The following is a 21,996-nucleotide window of genomic DNA, read 5'->3' as shown; positions in this document are numbered from 1 at the left end:
TAAGTTGGAATTTTCACGTTACACATACTCTTACTTAGACCAATATTTGAAAAAGGTGAAATGTTGCGATGGTGCTCTGCTGCTGCGTTCAGTGTTCACTTGCTGAAGCAGTTAAAAGGCAGGAATTTTGAGTGCGTCATTGTGCGGCACAAATTGGCCAATTCAATTCATGTGCATTTTATGGCGTGCCAAAGTGTTATGTGAGTAAATATATGAGTTCGTTTTTCTTTCTTTATTTAACATAGTTTAGCATGCACAGTAAACAAGCTAGGAAGTGGACGTGGGAGATCTGAAAAAAAAAAACAAAAAGTCTTGACAAATATTGCTCAATTTATGCGAATTTATAAACAGGCTAATGCAAAGACAAACATGATTCCATGGAAGGTATGACTTTATCGACTAAGCTTGTTACTTGTTGCTGACGCCATTGGGTGCAGAGAGTATGAATATCTATTTTAATATCTACATACATATGTACCAGGGTTGTTGCGAATATTCGCATTCTCATTCGCAACCTCGGAGCTTCCGGATTAATTTTAACATTCGCATTAGGTTTCGCAATGGCAATAATCAATGCGGAACTTCTGCGAATGCGAATGTCGTGCAAGTGCACCGATAAAACGTATATATGTGACCTGGTCTACGAAAAGGGAGCATACGTGCGAAAACTAGTTTTCTGTGAAAAAGCTGTTAAAAGTAAGCAACTCGTTTCGTCAGTTTCTCATTATCTCGTTAATTGTTCTCCGCGCCGGACGTCCAGTAAGTGTTGTTGTTGGTCCAGTAAGTGTTGTTGTTGGTCGGAATATTATTATAGTTCATCGTGTAAGTTGCTAGTGTGGAACATTTAAAAAAGTAACACTGAAGAAGTGACGTTTACTGTTTCTGTTGATTATCGTCTTCGCATTTCGCATGAAATGAAACATGAGTGTTGATGAGGAGTTCAGTGCCGTATACGGACAATATTTCCATGAAAAGGATGATGAAAACTATGAAGAGAGCGATGATGATGAAGACGAAGTATGTGTATCTCAGGCAGAAGATGATACCGAACAAACTTTTGTTAAGATGGACCTGTATGTTGTTGATGTAAAGGATCTAAAAAGATGTATAAAGATCTCAAGGAAAACGACAACAAAGAAAAATACATAAACTACTCAGCATTATTATTTTTGGACCATAATACGTTTTTCTAGTGTATAATTATGTCTTTATAGCTTATAATTCAATGTATTTTGTTCATTACCAATAAATTATATTTTGTCGTATTTTTACTCTTCTTTCTCTACATTTTTAGTACACTTCTAAGCAAGTTAGGATTTTCTGCTTTTCACCACGTGAAAAAGCATCTCATCTTCCATCCGAATCAACCAAAAAGTGAAAATTGATTTTTTGACACCTAAGCCCCCTTTCCGTAGACCAGGTCACATATGGTGAACAAAATGACAAATTGTAGCCACTATTTTTGCCTGTGATCGTGGGAGTATTTGTATAATAAAACTGGTCAAATGTCTTATTTATCAACTTTGATAAAAAAGTCTTTAAACATATTATTTCTTAAGCTATATAACCGAGCTACCAATGGGCAGTCATACAAGTTCCCACTTCTACTTGACCTTTGACGTACGTCAAAGAGAACATAGTCCTTTTAATAATATTTTTTTTCTGTGCTTTAAATACCTGCATTGGTGTCTTTATTTATTATAATTATTTGGACCAATCTTAAAAAAACTACTAGACACAAAAGAAGAAAGTGTGCACTGTAATTCCTTACCAAATTTTCGTGATTTGCTTTTGATGAATTTATTTTTAGCAAAAGTTTTGAAAACAGTAATTTTATACATTGACATACATTGGATACTTGGCTAAAAACTTCTGTGGTAAAACTGTCCCTTCTTTGTTATTTAAAGTCAAAGAGTAAGCTCCTTCAATAGGGATTACCAGCAGAAATGATCAACGTCTGGCTATAAAGAGAATCGATGCTCAAATAATTAAAAGTCTGTAGGTCTGACCTTTAATTCGACGTAAATACCTGAGATTCAAATGCTTATAAAAAACGGGATGCTTTTTAAAAAAATAAAAATTTGGCTGGCACCCACGACTTTAAAAACAGAATTTGTTTAGACATAATAATTTATTTTCCATAAATCGCTATAAGCACAAATTTTTCAAACCAGTCGCAGAAGAAAGTATTAAAAATTAATTACAAAAACTAAAATCGAAAAACGCTGATGAAGTTACAGATTCCCCAAATTCTGAAACAGCCAAAGAAATAAGAATGAAGAATTCTTTTTAAACAGCTTTAGGAAAACCTGGCGTATGTATCTGGTTTCGCTTGTAAGCGCTGTTTTAACTAACGATCTCGCCATTATGCTAGATTCTAATTGTTTCTTAAAAATACTTGACATCCGCGGATGTCTAAAATTCCACATTCGCTACATCCCTAATATGTACCTACATATACATAGATACATATATATGAGGGTACCCAGTTGGCAATTTGAAGAACCTTCCGAGGCGAATTTATACAAGGTGGTGTTACAAGATCAGCTAATTTTTTCGTTTCGCCGAACAGCTTAGAATGGCAAATTGAAATATTTTGTTTGCATTTCCACACACACTCTTACGCATTTTGACAGTTCACGCCGCATAAGCAAAAACAATTGTTTTAAAATACATACAATTTTTTTTGCTTTTGAGCTCCTGCTATCACCTTGTATAAATTCAGCTGAAAGTCTTCTAAATAAAAGCTTTAATACAGTGTTTTTCTTTGTCTGAAGTCAGACAAGAACCTGTTATCCTAGCACAGGAAAGTAAAGTGAAACAAATAATCGCAGAAGCCTTGCCGATAAGCCGTTAACAGCCTTATTTCATTTGATTAAAGAGGGCTGTATGGAAGGAATCGTTCCCGGTTACATAAAAGCGGTATATTACGCGCCTAATCATAGTAGAGTAATCGTTTTTTCATGCCGAAGCGAATGCGTGACGACTCGACTTCTGCACACATGCTCGCCCTGCACATGTCAAATGTTAATAAACACATTCTACATCAGTGATTCCCAAAGTGGTTTAGGTGGACGGAAGACTCGACGCTTATGGTTCAATACAATTGCGCGAATTTTAGCACGAAATAATTTATTTTCAATTATTTCCTATTGAAATGACAAACAATTTTTATTTCCAACACAAAGAAAGTTAATAAATGCCGATTTCGAAACGGCTTATGAGTAGTAATGTCAGTGTTGCCAGGTCTTCGGCATGAGAAAACGTCTCCCTTGGTCTGAAAAAACGTCATTTCCTACCCAAAAACGTCTTTTTTTAAATAAATGTACAAAAATTGTTCTTATTAAACTTTTATTGCATACAAAGGTACATATGTTCGTAAGGTTTATTAAAATGTCATATCGACAGAACACATTTAAAATTCATTGTAAACTGGTTTGAGATCGTTAATATAAAAATCATTTTATACATACACTTGTGATCAGCTGATTAAGTCATCAACATTTTGATCGATTTTGGCTGTTTCTCTTTTGTTTATTTAATGTTTATTATTTTTTCATAAAAGCCAAGCTCATTATATGACAAACAAAATATAAATCCACATTTCAAACTTTGTGCAAAAATTATAAAAAATCTGCAAATTTTCAGCTAGATTTTCAACATTTTATAATCGCATTAAATAATCGCGTTGATTTTTAATAATTTTTTTTTTTCTTGTAGACATTTGGTTAGGGGCTCGGTTGTCGAAAATGGTAAATTACGCTCTGCTAAGAGGGAGCATTTTCAATAAAGTCTTAAAAAAGTTGCCTACTTTTTTCTGACGTTTTATGCTGCCCAGCTTCTTTGATGCTTTTGTGAGCGTGCGTGTTGCCATAGATCGGCAATTGCAATTGCAAACATTACAACAAGCCTCGTAACCTCAAGTGTTTACACAACCAGCCTTTGAACACGGGATCCTTAGTCCAAGAATCCAAAAAATGCGCGTAGGCTTGGTTTGCATCATATTTACATAAGTCATATGTGTCTAAAAAATAAATATCTTTTGAAGTAGCTGCAGCAAACCACAAAGATTGTAAAGATTTATTAAGAAAATAATTCATAATCAGTTCTACTTACAAGATGTAGTAACAAAGAAAAATTACTGGGAAGTTAAAAAACATAATTTTTTAAACAAAAAACGTCCAAACGTCAACAGGATACAAAAAACGTCCGAATGACGTTAAAAACGTCAACCTGGCAACGCTGAGTAATGTACAGAGCTTAATTGAAATACATGTGTTCGCTATAAAAGCTTCATACTTTGGTATGCCGAAGCGATAACACTGCTAAAATTAGGCGCTTAATGTGCTTCTCGCGAAGAGCTGTTCAGCCAGTTTCTTAAACAATAGGCAACCAATGGATCCTAAACTTAATTTTAATCTTCACATTAATGTGACAGTCAACAAGGCTAAAGGTGTACTTGCATTTGTGAAACGACGGTCAAAAGATTTTTGTGACCCTTATATCACCCTGTTTACAAAATTAGTTAGAACGATTACGGTTCGGTGGTATGGAATCCAAGGTATCAAATTTACTCAGACAATATAGAATCAATTCAAAAGCAATTCCTACCTTTTGCTTTAAGAAATTTCCGTTGGGTTTCTCAATTTCAAACCTTATTAATCTTCCTGCACTAGTCAGTCGCAGGTAAATGTTTGGTACAATTTTTATGGTTAAATTACTGACAGGCTCAATTTCAAATCCGCTTTTTCTGGGTGAAGTTAGCCTTAATGTTTCCTTTTGTGTACCAAGGCACTTTTGTCCCCTATTTTTGAAAACTTGTAAAACTAATTTTGAATTACACGAACCACTCCGTTGCTTATGCAAGGATTTTAACTTTCATTCCAGCACATTTGATATATCTGATTTGCTTTTCAGCATTAAGAAAGGATAGTATCGCTTTCTCAATAAATGATTGACTAACACAAATACATAATAGTTAGCTGATGAATTTGGTTCTGTAGCTGAATACTTTTAGATCTCGACACTTAGCAAACTCAAGTTCCGTACGTCATGCGGACTGCGCCCCTCGTGCGGATGGGCGGGAGGAGGGCAGCCGTTGTGGTTATTATTATAAACATACATTTTGTGTTGGTGAAATATTGAGAACTTTTATTTAAACTGTTTTAGTAAAAAAGATCACTTGAATATTTCATTAAGTATTAATCAGGTGAACACATCAAAAAATTTTTAAATGGATTAGTTACTTATATAGAACTCACCTGTAGAAGATAGTCCCATTTTACAAAATTAAAATCGATCGTCCCTATGGCTGTTGGCATTCTTTTAAACTTTAACATCATATTTTTACTTCTCAACGCGTTGCATCAACTATCACTTTCATACTGATTATACAAACAGGTGCAAAATGTCGGGACCCGTCTTGGACATATTTCGATAGCTGAAACATCATTTTAGCCAACCCAAAAGAATAAAACCCCAAAATCGATAGTTTATTTATGAATTTATGGGAACGCAATGGGGAAAAAATATCACTTTGCGCTGCAGCGGAACTGCTCGACGCGCATTTCCTTCAAATTAAATTAATTGGGGTTCATACGTATTTACATTAGGGTGGTCCTTACAATCAAATGAGATTTTTTCAGTCTCACCCCTCAAATACCACGGTCACAGATATCATATATAAATTTGGGTCTCGATTGGAGACGGTTTAGGCGTGTCGCACAGGGGGGCAAAAAACTGACTCCTCTATAGAGACTTCAAAAATTATAACTATTTTCAACCGACTTCCAAAAAAGAAGGAGGTTATCAGTTCGTCGGTGTATATTTTTTTTTTTATGTAAGTTACCGCATAACTTTGGACCACGTCTGCCGATTTCGATAACTCTTTTTGTATCGGAAAGGTACACTCAGAGGTGGTCCCAGTAGCGGATACACGGGGGGTTTTGGGGGTATATTTCTTCTACGTGTTCGAAAAGCAAATTAAAGGTTTTTCTGCATCTTGTCGCATTTCTTCAAATTCCTTTAAGCGTCGTCGGCTAAGCTCATTGCTTCTGCAAGATCTTCATCAGGTACTTGTAATTGCCGGCTAGCAAAGCAACAACAATTTATAAAAAAGCAAATGCTTGGCTGTTGTCGCTGTGCTAACAGTTTTTCAAACCCTGATAATTTCTATAGATATTCGCACGATACAAATAATTTTACGGTATTTTCCCCGTGACAAATAAAAAGTTTTTGACAATTGGAAGAAATACAACTTCGAAAGTCTTTTTTAAACGATTTTTCATTTTGCTACGTTAGAGCCGTTGCCGAGAAACTTATGGATACATACACATATACACAAAAATTGCTCGTTTAAGGTAATTAGAATAAGGGGCAAAATAATCGAAGATATCACATATAAATTTTGGTCCCGATTGGATGTCTTCATAGGGTAATCTGAACTTTGACTCTCGTGCGACACGCCTTAACCGACTCCAATCCAATCGAGTTTTAGGAAATTTGATGTAAAAATGTGCTTCCTAATATTTAAGGACCATGTCTAATGTACATATATACATGTATGTTGAAAGAGAAAAGAAATAAAATATCAGTTTGATAAAATACAATACATATCTGAATATCGTTAAATTATTGTGATATATGTATCTTGCAAAATTTTATACAGACAAGACTAAAAAGTAGAAAATAAATAAAATAAAAAACTTTTTAATATACCACGCTTCTATAAATGTACTAAAAAGTATAAAATAATATTTCGCAGTCCCATAGAATTAGTTTTGATAACTTTTGATTTTAAAATTTTAGCAAAAGTCATTATAAACAATTTATGAGATTGAAAAACGTGGAGTGCATGCAATACAATTCCATTACATTTACTTGACAATCAGTCTTTCATTCAATAGTCAAACTACATAGCATAGACCTAAAATTTCTACAGCGCAAGTACAAATTTGAGAACGATTTGAAGCGCTCAATATCCATCCACATGCATACATATGTACTAGGGTGGCCAGATGCGCTGATTTAATCAGTACATGTGCTGATTTTTTTTCTATTATACTGATTTTTAAGAGCCCGAAATCAGTACGCAAAATCTACTGATTTTTTGAGTTTGTACTGATTTTGTACTGATTTTTACATTTAATAAATACTTTTGTAAATTGGTGTAATTGACATTTACTTGAGGTTTACATGTTCAAAACAATGGTTTTTGACAACTCATACGTGTGAGCAGATTGAAAGCATTAATTAAACTTGATCCATTATTAAAAAGGTATCAGCTTGCAATTGCTTCGTTTTCGCAATATAACAAACTGTTTGGATTCAACCCAACCCGATTTGCAATCACGATTTGCAGGTTTTACAGGATTTACAGGAAAAGCTGGTTTTGCCATAAATAAATCTTATGAAAGGTGGTGGTGAGTTAATCATATATTAAGTACACTGAGAAGATGACAATAAGAGATAATCTTTTGATTATAATTAAACATCCACTGAGAAATCGGCTGTCAGTATTTCAAACTTAAGACGACTACTGCTACGGTGCAATGTAAGTTCTAAAAATTTGGAAAAGGTGCAAACTACCGACTCTTGGATATGATATATGTAGCTTTACTTTGATTTTTGATGTTCGACCACCTGTAATTTTACTTGCACATACACATTTAACACTATTAAATTTCATTTGCACTCGAAAATTCGTTTAGCGATAATTCGGTAGTATACCTTTTAGTCAACATTTTAATGTGAATGTTGTATTTAATAAGCACACCAACTAAATATGTTTTAAATTTGTAGCTTAAAATATGCAAACAGATTCTGACTCGAGCTCGTCTTCTACTGAAACTGAATGGGCTACAAATTTTTATTTTTTTTTTCTCAATTTTTGTAAATTTTCTAGAAAGCTTGAGACTTCAACTCACATGTCTTTTGTTATAGAATTACCTATATTTTTATAAAAAATTTAAATTAAGGAAAGAAAAAATTTTCAAACCTCTCAATACATTTTACTACTATTTTCCTGAGCACAGCTGTACATACATACGTAATACCTTTGATTTGTTTTAAAGTAATGAATTTTTATATTGATAATACTATATGTATTTAAAAGTATATTAGATATTTTTAGTTAAATTAATGCGCTGTTATTTGGTTGTTATATTGTTAATAATAAAAAATACGCTTAAAAATGAGCTGATTTTTATGGCTTTGTACTGATTTTTGATCCCAACTGTACTGATTATGTCACTGTAATATCTGGCCACCCTAATATGTACATACACATTTAATATTTCATATCAATTCAAGTCTATTTTCAATCTCATAAATTGTTTGCTACAATTTCAAAATCAAAAGATATCAAGACAAATTCTATGCTGCTCAACTGAAAATGTTTGTTGCTCTTTCACGCTAAAGCTGCTGGATTTCAATGAAATTTAGCGCATAGATCGCTTATAACCTGTATTACCATATTCGAGTTTTTTTTGAAGAAGTTAAAGTCAATTAATAAGTTAACTATAATATTATTATGAAGTGGGTGTCAAAATTAATTTCGAAAATATTTCTAAAAAGGCTGCCACCTGTTAAAATATTAATACTAATAACTTAAATAAAATATCACAACAATGTAAGTGTCAGACGAAAACAGTTCAAGAGCATCTGGTTTGAAAAATATTCTTTAAGAGGGTCTTAAACCGCCTATTAGCACGTTTTTGTTAAATTGATACATTTAAGAAGCACTTGTTTCCGTTGCAACCATTTCCGTTAAATTTGCCAATTTAACGCCACCAACCAAACGCCGCTAAAGAAGTTTCACTTCAAAAATATTATTAAAAATAACATGAAGGAGAGAAAAACTTTAAATATGCAATTTATTGTACAAAACTGTATGGGGCTACAAAACAGCATACCCTAAAAATTTATTAAAACTTCGATTAAAAAATTAAAATCATGATATAGGTTGATCTACATATGTCCTTTGGATCAAAACAAGGTGCGGACTGACCAAATATAAATGTTTTTTCTTATTATTTTCTTAATACTTTACTAACTCTGGGTAACAAGTTTGGGTTTTTTTATGTTTTTGCCCCTATCCAATTGCTATATACAATCGTCCGCTGATTCCAAAAATCTAGTTAATTTTGTTCTATGGTAAGCCTGTTCTGGCTGGGATGGATAAATAAAAATGGAATGAGTAGTCAACTGAAAATGCGCAAAGATTTTTTTGTATGTAAAGTGAACAGGAAAGAATGTTACTCATACGACATGCACACTCTTTCCTCATTTTTCATACAGGAAATCAAAAAAAAATTTCTGAAATTATAATTTCATTTCTCAGAAACTATCAGGCCTATCGAAAAGCGATGTATATTTTACCGGCCAAACCCGATCTTAGGACAAACTAGTTTTGCCTAGGCTAAACTAGATCAGGCGCCACAGTATTTTTGCGTAGAACACCTATTCGCATAGGGGGCCTTCGGCCGCGCTTCAAAAAAAAAAATAACCCTCATCAGTCCAACTCCAGGTATGCAGTCCACTAAATTATTGCGTCCAACTTGTTTCCGCGTTGGACGGATTATCGGAGCTGGGAAGAACTAGTTTAGCCTAGGAAAAACTAGTTTGTCCTAAGGCTATTTTTTTTTACATACATACATTTTTTTTACATACATTTTTATTGTAAACCAGTGTAATTTACTAATAAAACAAAACATACCTCGATTTGAAAATAGAAAAAATCTTCTAATACTTGGGCTTCTTTTCGGTTCTTTTCGGAAGTTTACGATATAAATATGTATGTATATTGTACAACTATGCGACAGTATACAACAATTAAAAACCGTAGTGTAAAATCTTCCTATAAACTTTTTTTATACTGAAATTGCCTATTTAGTTGACCATTGACAAATTGACCATGTTCTGGAACCTAGAGGAAATAAGCAATTTTTTTAAGTAAAATTTATGGCCAATTTAGTTGACCATTGACACATGGACCATGTTCTGGAACCTAGAGGAAAAAAGCAACTTTTTTAAGTAAAATTATTTTCGATGAATTTATAATTTCTCAGAATCTTTAAAGTGATCCACGGTAGAAAGAAAATTCAGTCATTTACAGCATTTATGGGGGCCATTTAAACGGCTAAAATTTTTTCAATTGTAAGAAATCTAGTTCAGCAACTTTTCCTGCAGGGCTTCGAAAGGATAAAAAAGTGGAGTCATTTGAGCCTCAACGAAGAGCATCGCGTACCTGCGAAGTAAAATTTTAGTGGCCTTTATCAGAAAGCAATGAAATAGCAAAAAAAAACACATCAGGTTTACTCAGTGCTGCATTGGATCTAATACTTAAGCGTAGGAAGTACATACATATGAACGTATGTTTGCATACATATTTGTTGTTGTTGGCATATATTTGCGCACAAATAAAAACAAAATAACTTTCAGCTGGTATTAATTCCGTTACGCGTTGTACCTGAGTACAAGGACAACCCTGTTATCGCCTAATTTACGCAGCACAACAACATCTGAATAAAACAGCAAGCAAATAGCCAACTTATAGAGGCAGATATGTCTTCATTAGAATGGATGCAAGCCACAAAGCCTGTTTGCACATAAGTATAGTATATGTAGAAGAGTAATAAAATTAAGTAAACCAAGCAAAATTTAACATATGTGCGTGCAACGACGACAACATCTGATTTTCTGAGGTCGTAATTTCAAATATCATATGGTGTTCCTGGCTTCTGAGCCCTCCCACAGGTCAAGCAGTTTGCAGGTGTTTTAAATCGCGGGCAGCCTGCCCTTTTGTTTTCGCACGGATTGGTTGCAAGTTACTTTTCAAAACGCTACTACACATGATGGCAGATGTTCAGTTTACACTTTGTCGTTGACTCGTCCAGTTGGGCAGATCTACTTCGCTGGAGAAGCGTGGCTAACAGCCTGATCTGTGAAGTGCTAAAGAATTTTTAATTTGTTTCCATTACTCTTGTGGCTGTTGCATTCGGTGCGTTCGTTTGACGGATAAAAGTCACTATCGCCTAACCAACCAGCAGCGATGATTCCACCGCAAAATCTTTTGAACGGCAGCCTAGCTCTATGCTGCTTGATTTTGTACTTCATACAAATTGAGTCCATACACACCGAGGAGGGCCTAGAGCTCTTATTTCGTGAAAGGTTGGTATCGGCAAGGAAAGTGAATATATATAAGACTTTTGCTAATTATGCGTCACACACTTTTACACTAATCGACAATACATACTTTGAAAAAGCTTCGATCAAGCGGTGTTTCTGTGAGTTATTTGAATAGTTGGTTAGTCGAACGATATCTACTATACAAGCATTTCGTAGAGTTCGTTAAGTTTCCATTCATTATTCTTTTATGTGCATACTCGTAGCCAGCACCTGTTCAGCGGTGAAAATGTCCATTGTCTGTCTATTTCAGTTTAGATGATGTATCCGTTGTCTGTTATTTTATTCGCCGGATCTTTGATTTTTTGTTAAAAGTGGTGAAAATTAAGAAAATACCTTGCGTATTTTTGATTGACTTGAATACGTTTTAACACAAGAAAAGAATTAGATTGAACCAACAAAAGCGCATAAAAAAAAAACCATTGACTGCCGAGGGCGACTTCTGTTAGAAAAAAAAACCTTTAGACTATTGGTCGGAGCAGGAATAACTAACCCAAAACAAATAAGAAAAAGAAAGTTCTGGCGCTCGTATTTATGATCTGTAGTATTTCACTTTAAGGAAAGTTACTATTACTTGGGAAATCCGAAGCTACTAGGTATAAGCTTATGTTAAATTACACAATGGTACACAACGGTGGACTACCATAATTTTTGCCTTTGCTATTTACTGCACCGTTCACGGTGCTTACTGAGACCTACAGGGCAATTCTGGCAGAGATGGTAAGAAGCCTTTTGTAAGACAAATGAGAGAGAGATGGCAAGATAGTTTGAACGAATTTTGTTATGCTAACGCAAAGGTCTTAGTGAAAATCTATTTTGATAGAAAGCACTAGTATATAATTTAACTCGTGTCACTCAACAGTCGCAATGGCCGGGAGGGAAAAGCACAAGCGGAGTTCTAGTCCAGACGTAGAGGATTTTTTTTAATCTAATTGTATCCTTTTTTAATTTACTTTTTCTGATTATTAAGGATATATAGTATGTATATAATTTTTTATTTAATTTAATTTATAGAAACTTATTTTATGTATTTTTTTGTCTTTATTAAATAGTTTTTTTATTTAATTTTCTTTGGTGGTTTGGTTGTTATTGTTTTAAAAATAATCTTTTTTTATTTCATTTTATTTAGGAACTTACTTGTTTTAATTATTTTCTTTTTTTTCTTTTAGTCTTTAGCTTTATTGTGTAACAAAGAAGAACATTATTTCATTTAATTCTTAGGATCTCACTTTTTTAATGTAATTTAATTTTAAGGTACTATTTACTTTTTTTGCAAATTTTTTGTTCTTTTTCTAATTAAACTTTTTTATTTACCTTTATTGTTTTAGAAAGGAATATTTACGTGTATGTATTCTTTTAATTTATGTAAATTTTTAAAAATTTTCTTTATTGCATAAGGCTATGACTTTCTCGTTAGCAGATCTTTCAACTAGTCTTACGAAAGGCGGTAAAGAGCTTTGGAGTTGCCAGAAGTGACAATTGTCTTTCGAAAAACAAAAGTGTGTGGTGAGTTGAAAGCAATTTTTTATATACAAACCGGAAGAGGACTCTTGGCCGCTCATAAATGTGTGTAGGTGTGTAAATGGTCTATTCGTAGTTATAAATGTATCAAAATATTAGGAAAAATATTAGAAAACCTACATATTTATAAAAAAAAATATTTTTGGGTCATTTTTATACAAAGAGCTGTTTTGTAGTTGCCCCATTTGGATTATTTTATGGTGGTCAAAATAAAATTAAAAACAATATTTTATGATCCAAATAATAAAAAAACTGTAATTTCTTTGATATACTATACCAGTGTTGGCATTTTGGCTACAATTGTACTTTTTTGATACGATTTCGTTTCGCCTTTTCGTAATTTTAAAAAATGTCAAAAATGACTTGAACGAACCATTATAATACAGCCTAGGGTGTGCTATCAGCTGCACATTCCTAGGCAAATTTTGAAAGAATATTTTTGATACTAAGTTTTATTAAAACAAAATGTCGACATCAGCTTCATATAAAAACAAAGTCTTCGTTAATTAAAAGAAGAGATTTTCTTAAATATAATAACTTTACGGCTCTCACATATTGACAAAATTTTACTATTTATTTTATATTTTTTAATTGTAATTATCGGTTTATAAAAATATAATTTATCCCTTAACAAAAACTGTATAAATCCAAGTTTAAATCTTTGTGCAACATTAAAAAACCCAATGTGCAAGTTTAAAGTAAGACTTACCGTTGAATTTGGCTTTTTTTTTGTTGACGATGTCAGTCATTTTCTTCCATACTAAGTGTGTTCGACGTTTTCTTTATATGAAGAAAATGAGCAACACCTTCATCAAAAAAATTTTAAAAATCTTTATATTAATATTGAATGGGCGACAAAACTGCATACTCAAAACATATCTAGGAAATCTGATTAAAAAGCTCGAAATTTTTGCGAAAATATGTTGGTTTTTTTAACGTTGCACAGAGTTTGAACCTTGGATTCGTACGGCTTTTCTTTAAGTATAAACTGTACTTTTATAAAAAAGAATTAAAATTAAATAATATTAAAATAAATGTTCAAATCTTGTCAATATGTGAGTGTCGTTATGTTTTTATTTGCACTTGAAATGCTATTAAAATGTAAAATTTCGTACTGAATCCAAAGAAAATTTCTCTTTTGTCCATTAACTTAAAAATCTTTTTTGTTAAGAAGTATACCTGAAAATATGTGCCTACATATTTACATTAAATGAAGTACATGCCCAACGGGACTGAAAGTTAGCTGCTCCCCAAAGGAGCAAGTACGGAGCAGTACAAAAACAAAGTTAAAAATAATTTTTTAAATTTCTAACAATGCTCAGAAATAAATATCATTTTGAGTAGTAACATAAAATATTTTCTTTTGAAAAAAGTTAACCCGATAAACATTGGGCTTTGTTAACAATTCGAAAATGATTGGAAAACTAACATTTTTTTCAAGTCTCACCTTCGATAACGAATGTGGAATAGGTTAGTATTCGATTCGAGAACTAGGCCATTTTCCAGCAAAACGGAACCTTCGTCATCCAATAAATTTTTCCTTCGTTATGAATTCGAAATTCAGCCCATTATCGAATTTAAATTTTAATGAGAGAGAATGATTGTATTATATTTCCATTCGAAAATGAGTTTGATTTCACTTCCTCTCTTGTTACTACGGTTTTAATTTTTTTTTCGAACACATCTCGAATTTATTTCCAATACACTATGAACGTTGGAAAACTAAGGTTGGTTATGAGTTCATTCTCAGTTCGATATTCGTATTGGATATCGAAGGTAATTTTCGAACGTTCGCCAAAATGTTTATAGGGAATTTATGTGCAAACATGTATGTATGTATGTATTTTCGTATGTATACCACATAGAAAAGAAAAAAAAAACATGTTTATAAGTACACTTAATAAAACCATCAAATCGTTTACAAAAACGCCATTCTTTTATTAAAATAAAAATATAATATAAAAATTAAAATTTGCATGCATTGCTTTTTAAATGCTTTCGTTGAAGCGCTCACCAAGGGCTTCTTTGGGAGCAGCAAGGGAGCGCTTCTTACTAATGACACACAATGTTAAAATACAATGAAGTATGAAATTAGGAAGGGAGCGCTTACTGCTGAATATGAAGCGCTCCAATAGAACTAATGGAGCGCTTCTGCCCCCGTTGGGTGTGCACGTGGAATCAATTTGTGAAAGTGTAAAATACGTGAATGGGGGTACATTAACAAGAAAACTTTCTCATAAATATCATAAAATCATTGGTCTTAAAGGGAATGTACTAAGAAAATATATGAGCAAATAAAAAGGTTGATACAATTTATAGTCGAAAAGTATAGTTTTTGTATAGATTTCGTACTGAAGATACAATTTCATTTCCCAACACTGTACTATAGCTACTGCATTCGCATTTGCAACCGCGGAGCTTCCGCATTAATTTTAACATTCGCATTCGCTTTCGCATTCGCAATAATCAGTGCGGAGCTTTTGCGAATGCGAATATTTTGCAAAGGGACCGATAAAACGTATATATGGCAAAATAAAATTACATATTGTAGCCAATATTTTTCCCTCTGTCGTAGGAGTATTTGTGTAACAAAACTGGTCAAATGTCATATTTATCAACTTTGATAAAAATGTCTTTAAAATATTATTTCTTAAGCTATATAACCGAGCTATCAATGGGAAGCCATAAAAGTTCCCACTTCTACTTGACCTTTGACGTACGTCAAAGAGAACATAGTCCTTTTAATAATTTTTTTTTTCTGTGCTTTAAATACCTGCTTTGGCTTCTTTCTTTATTATGATTTTTTTGGGCCAATCTTAAAAAAACAACTACTAGACACAAAAGAAGAACGTGTGCACTGTAAGTCTTAACACAATTTTCGTGATTTGCTTTTGATGTTATAGGCGGCATACACGGTGCGTCTGACTCGTGAGTCTGTTTGGATGTGTTTGTGAAAATAAATATGTGTTAGTTACACCAACATGACTTCCGGCATGACTCTGAATGATTCAACTGTGTGTAGTCGAAGGCGAGTCAACACGTACACAAATGACTCGCGAGTCAGACGTACCGCGTATGCCACCTATTACATATATTCGTTCGAATAATTTCAAATGGGGCTCTTTGGGGAATTTATTTTTAGCAAAAATTTTAAAAACAGTAGTTTTGTTTACTTGTTGGATAATATTTTTTTCATAGGGATATATGTACATTGGATCCTTGGCTAAAAACTTCTGTGGTAAAACTGCCCCTTCTTTGCTATTTAAAGTCAAAGAGTAAGCTCCTTCAATAGGCATTTCCAGTAGAAATGATCAACGTCTAGCTATAAAGAGAATCGATGCTCAAATAATTAAAAAGTTATAGGTCTGACCTTTAATTAGATAAGAATTACGTAACTATCTGTTATTCAAACGCTTATAAAAAAAAGTTGGAGCTTTAAAAAAAAAATAACAATATTCTGATCCGATTCGGCTGACAGCCATGACTTTGAAAACAGAATTTTGTTCAAAAATAATAATCTATTTTCCATATCCGCCTATTTAGCTCTCTATAAGCACACATTTTTTAAAGCAGTCGCAGAAGAAAGTATTAAAAATGAATTACAAAAACTAAAATCGAAAAGTGCTGATAAAGTTACAGGTTCTCCAAATTCTGAAACAACATGACATATTTATCTGGTTTGGCTTGTAAGCGCTGTTTAAACAACGATCTCGCCATTATGCTAGATTCTAATTGTTTTTTAAAAATACTTGACATCTGCATTCGCATTCGCATCCGCGGATGTTAGCTGTTAGATATTCGCATCCGCATTCGCATCCGCGGATGTCTAAAATTCCACATCCGCAACATCCCTACTATGTATCAGATAACCCTGGGCAACAAAATAAAAAAAATAAAAAATTAGTCCCTGGTGTCTCATATTCTTATTCCGATAGGTTATGAAAAAGAAGAAGACACGTATATTACCAAATACTAATATTAGTAATCGTTTTCATTTTATGCCACTTTAAAGTTTAAAGTTCTCAAATTAGCCATTATCTTCCCTATATTAAACGATTTTCGAACATACTTTGTATCGAAAAATTGCGTGACACCGTCAACCAAAAACCAACAGTATTTTGTAGCCCCTTGAAACTTGCACTTTATAACAATTATAATTAAATGGACTATAAAACTGCACAACAAAAACGCCAACTTTTAAATTTCATGTAATTTCATTTATTAAACAAATTCATTTGTACAATAAGATCAAAAGGTTCTTTTATTTTATTATTTCTAGATAGGCATTATTGTAATATGATACTGTGCAAAAATTTTGGTCTCTAATGCAAATACATAGTATGCAAATTATATGCAATTACTTTTTCATGCAGGCTTTGACTAAAAGTAACTGAATTTAATATCTATTGAAGGTGATCTTATTCGTTTTGCGCTAAAACTTTAAAAATTGTCTGACGATATAAAAAATGTTGTGGTTTTTGTATTATTTTATATCGCGGACCGCAAATAACGATTATCTTTGAAATTTCAACTCAAAAAATCACACTGAAAGAGAAATTCTACGTGCATAAGAAGTAAAGCAATACATTTCTTATTAGTTGGAATACCGCTGAACTGATTTCTATTTTTTAATTTTCGCTTATAAAAATCAAGCTTAATCATTATTTTTTTAGTTTTATTTTTTGCTTGGTAAATAATGGTTACGTTTTAAGTTTTACTTTTTTGCTCGGACAATAATGGTTACGCTTTAAGTTTTATTTTTTGCTCGGAAAATAATGGTTATTTTTTTTAGTTTTATTTTTGCTCGGAAAATAATCGTTACGTTTTACGTTTTATTTTTTGCTTGGAAAATAATCGTTACGTTTTAAGTTTTATTTTTTGCTCGGAAAATAATGGTTACATTTTAAGTTTTATTTTCTGCTCGGAAAATAATCGTTACGTTTTAATTTTTATTTTTTGCTCGGAAAATAGAGGTTATTTTTTGAGTTTCATTTTTTACTCGGAAAATAATCGTTACGTTAAGTTTTAATTTTTGCTTGGAAAATAATGGTTATGTTTTAAGTGGTGAATTATTGTTGATGTAGCTGACGTAGCTAGCGAAATAGCTAATGGCTGTGGTTAGGGTGGCCAGATGCGCTGATTTAATCAGTTCATGTGCTGAGTTTTTTCTATTATACTGATTTTTAAGAGCCCGAAATCAGTACGCAAAATCTACTGATCTTTTGAGTTTTTACTGATTTTTACATTTAATAAATACTTTTGTAAATTGGAGTAATTGCCATTTGCTTCAGGTTTACATGTTCAAAACAATGGTTTTTGACAACTCATACGTGTGAACTAGGGCTCGTAAAATTATCCGACTATTCGACTAATCGGTTAACCGATTATTCGATTCGTAACCGTTCGCGTGCTTATAAGTCGGTTAATGGTATTCGAATAGTCGCCCGCCTTCGATTATTCGAATAGTTGCTTTGCTTCGACTACTCGAGCATTGTAGCAAATCGAATTTCAGTAACCGAACTTTCATTGAAACTTCTTTGACAAATGAAAAAATTTTTTTTTAAATATATACATGCACACATATGTATGTATATTCAGATACAAAAATGAGCGGACGCAAAAGGAGCTGGGTTTGGGATTTTTTCGAAAAATCAGAGGACGAAAAGGAAGTAACATGTTCCATATGTGGTGCAGTTTTGTGCTACAATCATCCACATCCTCACTGAACAAACATTTAACAAAAATCCATAACAAAAACTCGCGAAAATGAGAGGTAGGTATTGCTTTAGCCATTGTCTCTAAAATATTTCGCAATAACATTTCAATAATTAGCGCACATTCTTGCAAAATAAGTTTGCCTTAATTTTGCACATGCAATCTTATATATGTACTACGAATGTAACAAGACTTCATATATGTATATGTATCTGTAAATGCAAAAAAAAACTCGAACTTAAAATATTCGATTAACCGAAAATGAACGGTTAGCCGAATAATCTAAAGTGAACGGTTATCCGAATAGTCGACAGCTTTCGACTACTCGAATATTGCTAACCGATTAACAGTAGTCGACTTCAGTCAGATTCGAATAATTCGGTTAATCGATTAACCGAATTGCCCGAGCTCTAGTGTGAACAGATTGAAACCATTATTAAAAGGGTGTCAGCTTGCAATTGTTTCGTTTCCTAGGAAACGCAAAATAACAAACTGTTTGGATTCAACCCAACCCAACTTCACGATTTGCAGGTTTTACAGGATTTACAGGAAAAGATGGTTTCGCCATTAATAAATCTTATGAAAGGTAGTGGTGAGTTAATCATATATTAAGTACACTGAGAAGATGACAGTAAGAGATAATGTTTTGATTATAATTAAACATCCACTGAGAAATCGGCTGTCAGTATGTCCAACTTAAGACGACTACTGCTACGGTGCAATGTAAGTTCTAAAAATTTGGAAAAGGTGCAAACTACCGACTCTTGGATATGATATATGTAGCTTTACTTTGATTTTTGATGTTCGATCACCTGTAATTTTACTTGCACATACACATTTAACACTATTAAATTTCTTTCGCACTCGAAAATTCGTTTAGCGATAATTCGGTAGTATACCTTTTAGTCAACATTTTAATGTGAATGTTGTATTTAATAAGCACTAAATATGTTTTAAATTTGTAGCTTAAAATATGCAAACAGATTCTGACTCGAGCTCGTCTTCTACTAAAACTGAAAGGGCTAAAATTTTTTTTTAATTTCCTCAATTTTTATAAATTTTCTAGAAAGTTTGAGACTTCAACTCACTTGTCTTTTGTTATAGAATTAACTATATTTTTATAAAAAAAATTAAATTAAGTAAGGAGAGGAACAATTTTCAAAACCTGTCAATATATTTTACTACTATTTTCGTGAGCACTGCTGTACATACATACGTAATACCTTTGATTTGTTTTAAAGTAATGAATTTTTATATTGATAATACTATATGTATTCAAAAGTCTATTCGTTATTTTTTGTTAAATTAATGGACTGTTATTTGGTTGTTATATTGTTAATAATAAAAAATACGCTTAAAAAGGAGCTGATTTTTATGGCTTTGTACTGATTTTTGATCCCAGCTGTACTGATTATGTCACTATAATATCTGGCCACCCTAGCTGTGGTACAACATTCTGGTTAGCCAGTTAATGTCTTCAAAGTTTCTTTCACTACTTGCCTTTTATATGTCTCATGGTAATTACATAAAATTCTATAAACATATTTAGAAAGAAGGTTTTAATATTATTAACGGGTTTTTATTATTTTTGAAAACCTTTACATTACGAGCAAAAACTAACTAAACGGGAAACAAATTTAAATTAAGCCGACTCATTCGTTAACGATGACAATTTGTAAATTGATCACGAAAATTGTAATGTACACTCGATTCTAAGCAAAAATTGTGAACAAACTAAATACCAAAAATGGCGTTTGACCTTCCAATTTTTAAAAGAAAAATCAGTGTATGATAATTTTTTCTGAACGAAATTAACGTTTCATTTACAAAATTGTGTGTTTTCTTCATATTTAAGAAACTACTTCACAAAATCGAGAAAATAGAAAATAATGTGTAAAGTTTTTTGGCGCAATGAAAAATAAATTTCGACCAAAAAGGTTACAATATACTGCTATTTCTCTTGAAAATTTGTATATAGTTTTTTTGCCATTTTTGCTTAGACTTAAGCGTATAATTAAAATTCGCTAGACATTTTCTTCGAAAATTTTGCTCCGAACCAATTACTCCGCCCTAATAAATATTTTTGAAATCCAATTTTCAATTGCGTAAATTAATATTTTAACAAAATTTCAAAATTATTGAAAGTTGGACTGTATGTATACACATTTTATAAGTTGAGACTAAAGAGATACAATTTATCTATTACATACCTAAAACATATCCATTATTATTTAAATATTTTTCCATTTTTGGTAATATCTGCCCCTTAACGAAAGTCAATTCTAAGTATTGGGAAGCACAGCTAGTTTTTTTCTACTGGTTTGAACTGTTATTTTTTATGTAACAAAAGTAAACAACCTTGTTTTAGCTAATTATTTATTATTTTTACCGTTTTCCCTGTAACTGTTGCGGAAATACATATACTCCTGGGAGAGTATCAGTTTCTCTGAAGGATTTTACACATAGAACGTCTACAAGGTGTCATTGGTCAGAAAAACTTCTTATATTTATGTTTTAAATCGTTTGTTTTAACTTTGGGCAGCCATTTTGATATTTCTGTAATTAATTTTAAATTCGTATCACATGGCCCATGAAGTTTCATTATACTAATTTTCAGCTTGACTGGGCTAACCGCTGGCATGATATTGAATTTTTTCCGCTTTTCGTTGATTTGAAACTACTGCGCGGCGTACGCGTGACGTTAAAAACCTTTACCAAAAAAAAAGAGTATCATTAAATAAGAATTCCAGACTAATTTCTTTTCAACATTACAGATCCCAATCAGATTGGCAGAATGTATGGCATCAGGAGACACATTCCCGCTGCCGAGACAAATTAATACGCCAACTGTATTGGGCCTGCGAGAAAGATATATACCGACTAACACGACGCAACCGCAAGCGAACTGAGGATGAAACAATACACAAACGAAGCAAACGTAATGCAGTGGCTTTAGAATATCATTGCGATTATGTCATTCCATTTCTACTTATATTTTTTTACAGCCATATCTCATACGTGGCTACAATTGGATTATGTCAATACAATGCTACGCACTCGGCGTGCGGATGCACCATCGATTACGAATGAGTGTTGCACCAAAGTTGGCTGCACCTGGGAAGAGTACGCCGAATATTGCCCCTCGAATAAGCGTCGCAATCATTACTGAGATGAGGAGAAAGCCAAGGGGTTTGGCGAAATCGATTAAATGAGAAAGATATGGGAAAGGCCCTACTAATTTTCTACGTAAAACCGTTTTCATTAAAGGAGATATGCATAGAATGTTCGAACTACAAAAAATAAGCACTAAACAACAAACCGCACACTCTCTTCAAAAGAGGCACAGCTCAAAAATTAAATCCGAAAATTTACAAGTAAATGCTTGTGGATAGTACAGTCGAACACAGTTAATACAAAAACCGCCAAAAATATTTACATTAATTGGAAATACAACTAACGAACAGATTGAAAAAAAATTAAAGTAAATTTTTGCCTCTTTTGAAGAGCGTGTGCGATATGCTTACGTATGTAATACGAGTGTAACCGAAATGTACAGATATTATGAAAGAGTTGTTG

At 32.7% G+C, this 21,996-nt stretch overlaps 1 protein-coding gene across 1 annotated transcript; it reads left to right on the top strand.

Moving 5' to 3' along the window:
* Positions 1-10,880: 10,880 nt before the first annotated feature.
* LOC118734704 (probable insulin-like peptide 7) lies at positions 10,881-21,996 on the top strand. The gene is made up of 3 exons (XM_036464411.1): positions 10,881-11,169; positions 21,195-21,358; positions 21,426-21,996. Exons 1-3 carry the CDS (start codon positions 11,051-11,053, stop codon positions 21,587-21,589), a joined length of 447 nt encoding a protein of 148 aa, XP_036320304.1. The 5' UTR covers positions 10,881-11,050; the 3' UTR covers positions 21,590-21,996.

The sequence above is a fragment of the Rhagoletis pomonella genome, unplaced genomic scaffold, assembly GCF_013731165.1.
Source record: "Rhagoletis pomonella isolate Grant_MI unplaced genomic scaffold, Rhpom_1.0 Rhpom_scaffold_00002, whole genome shotgun sequence".
NCBI lineage: Eukaryota > Metazoa > Arthropoda > Insecta > Diptera > Tephritidae > Rhagoletis > Rhagoletis pomonella.
This window is presented reverse-complemented; position numbering and strand designations above follow the sequence as displayed.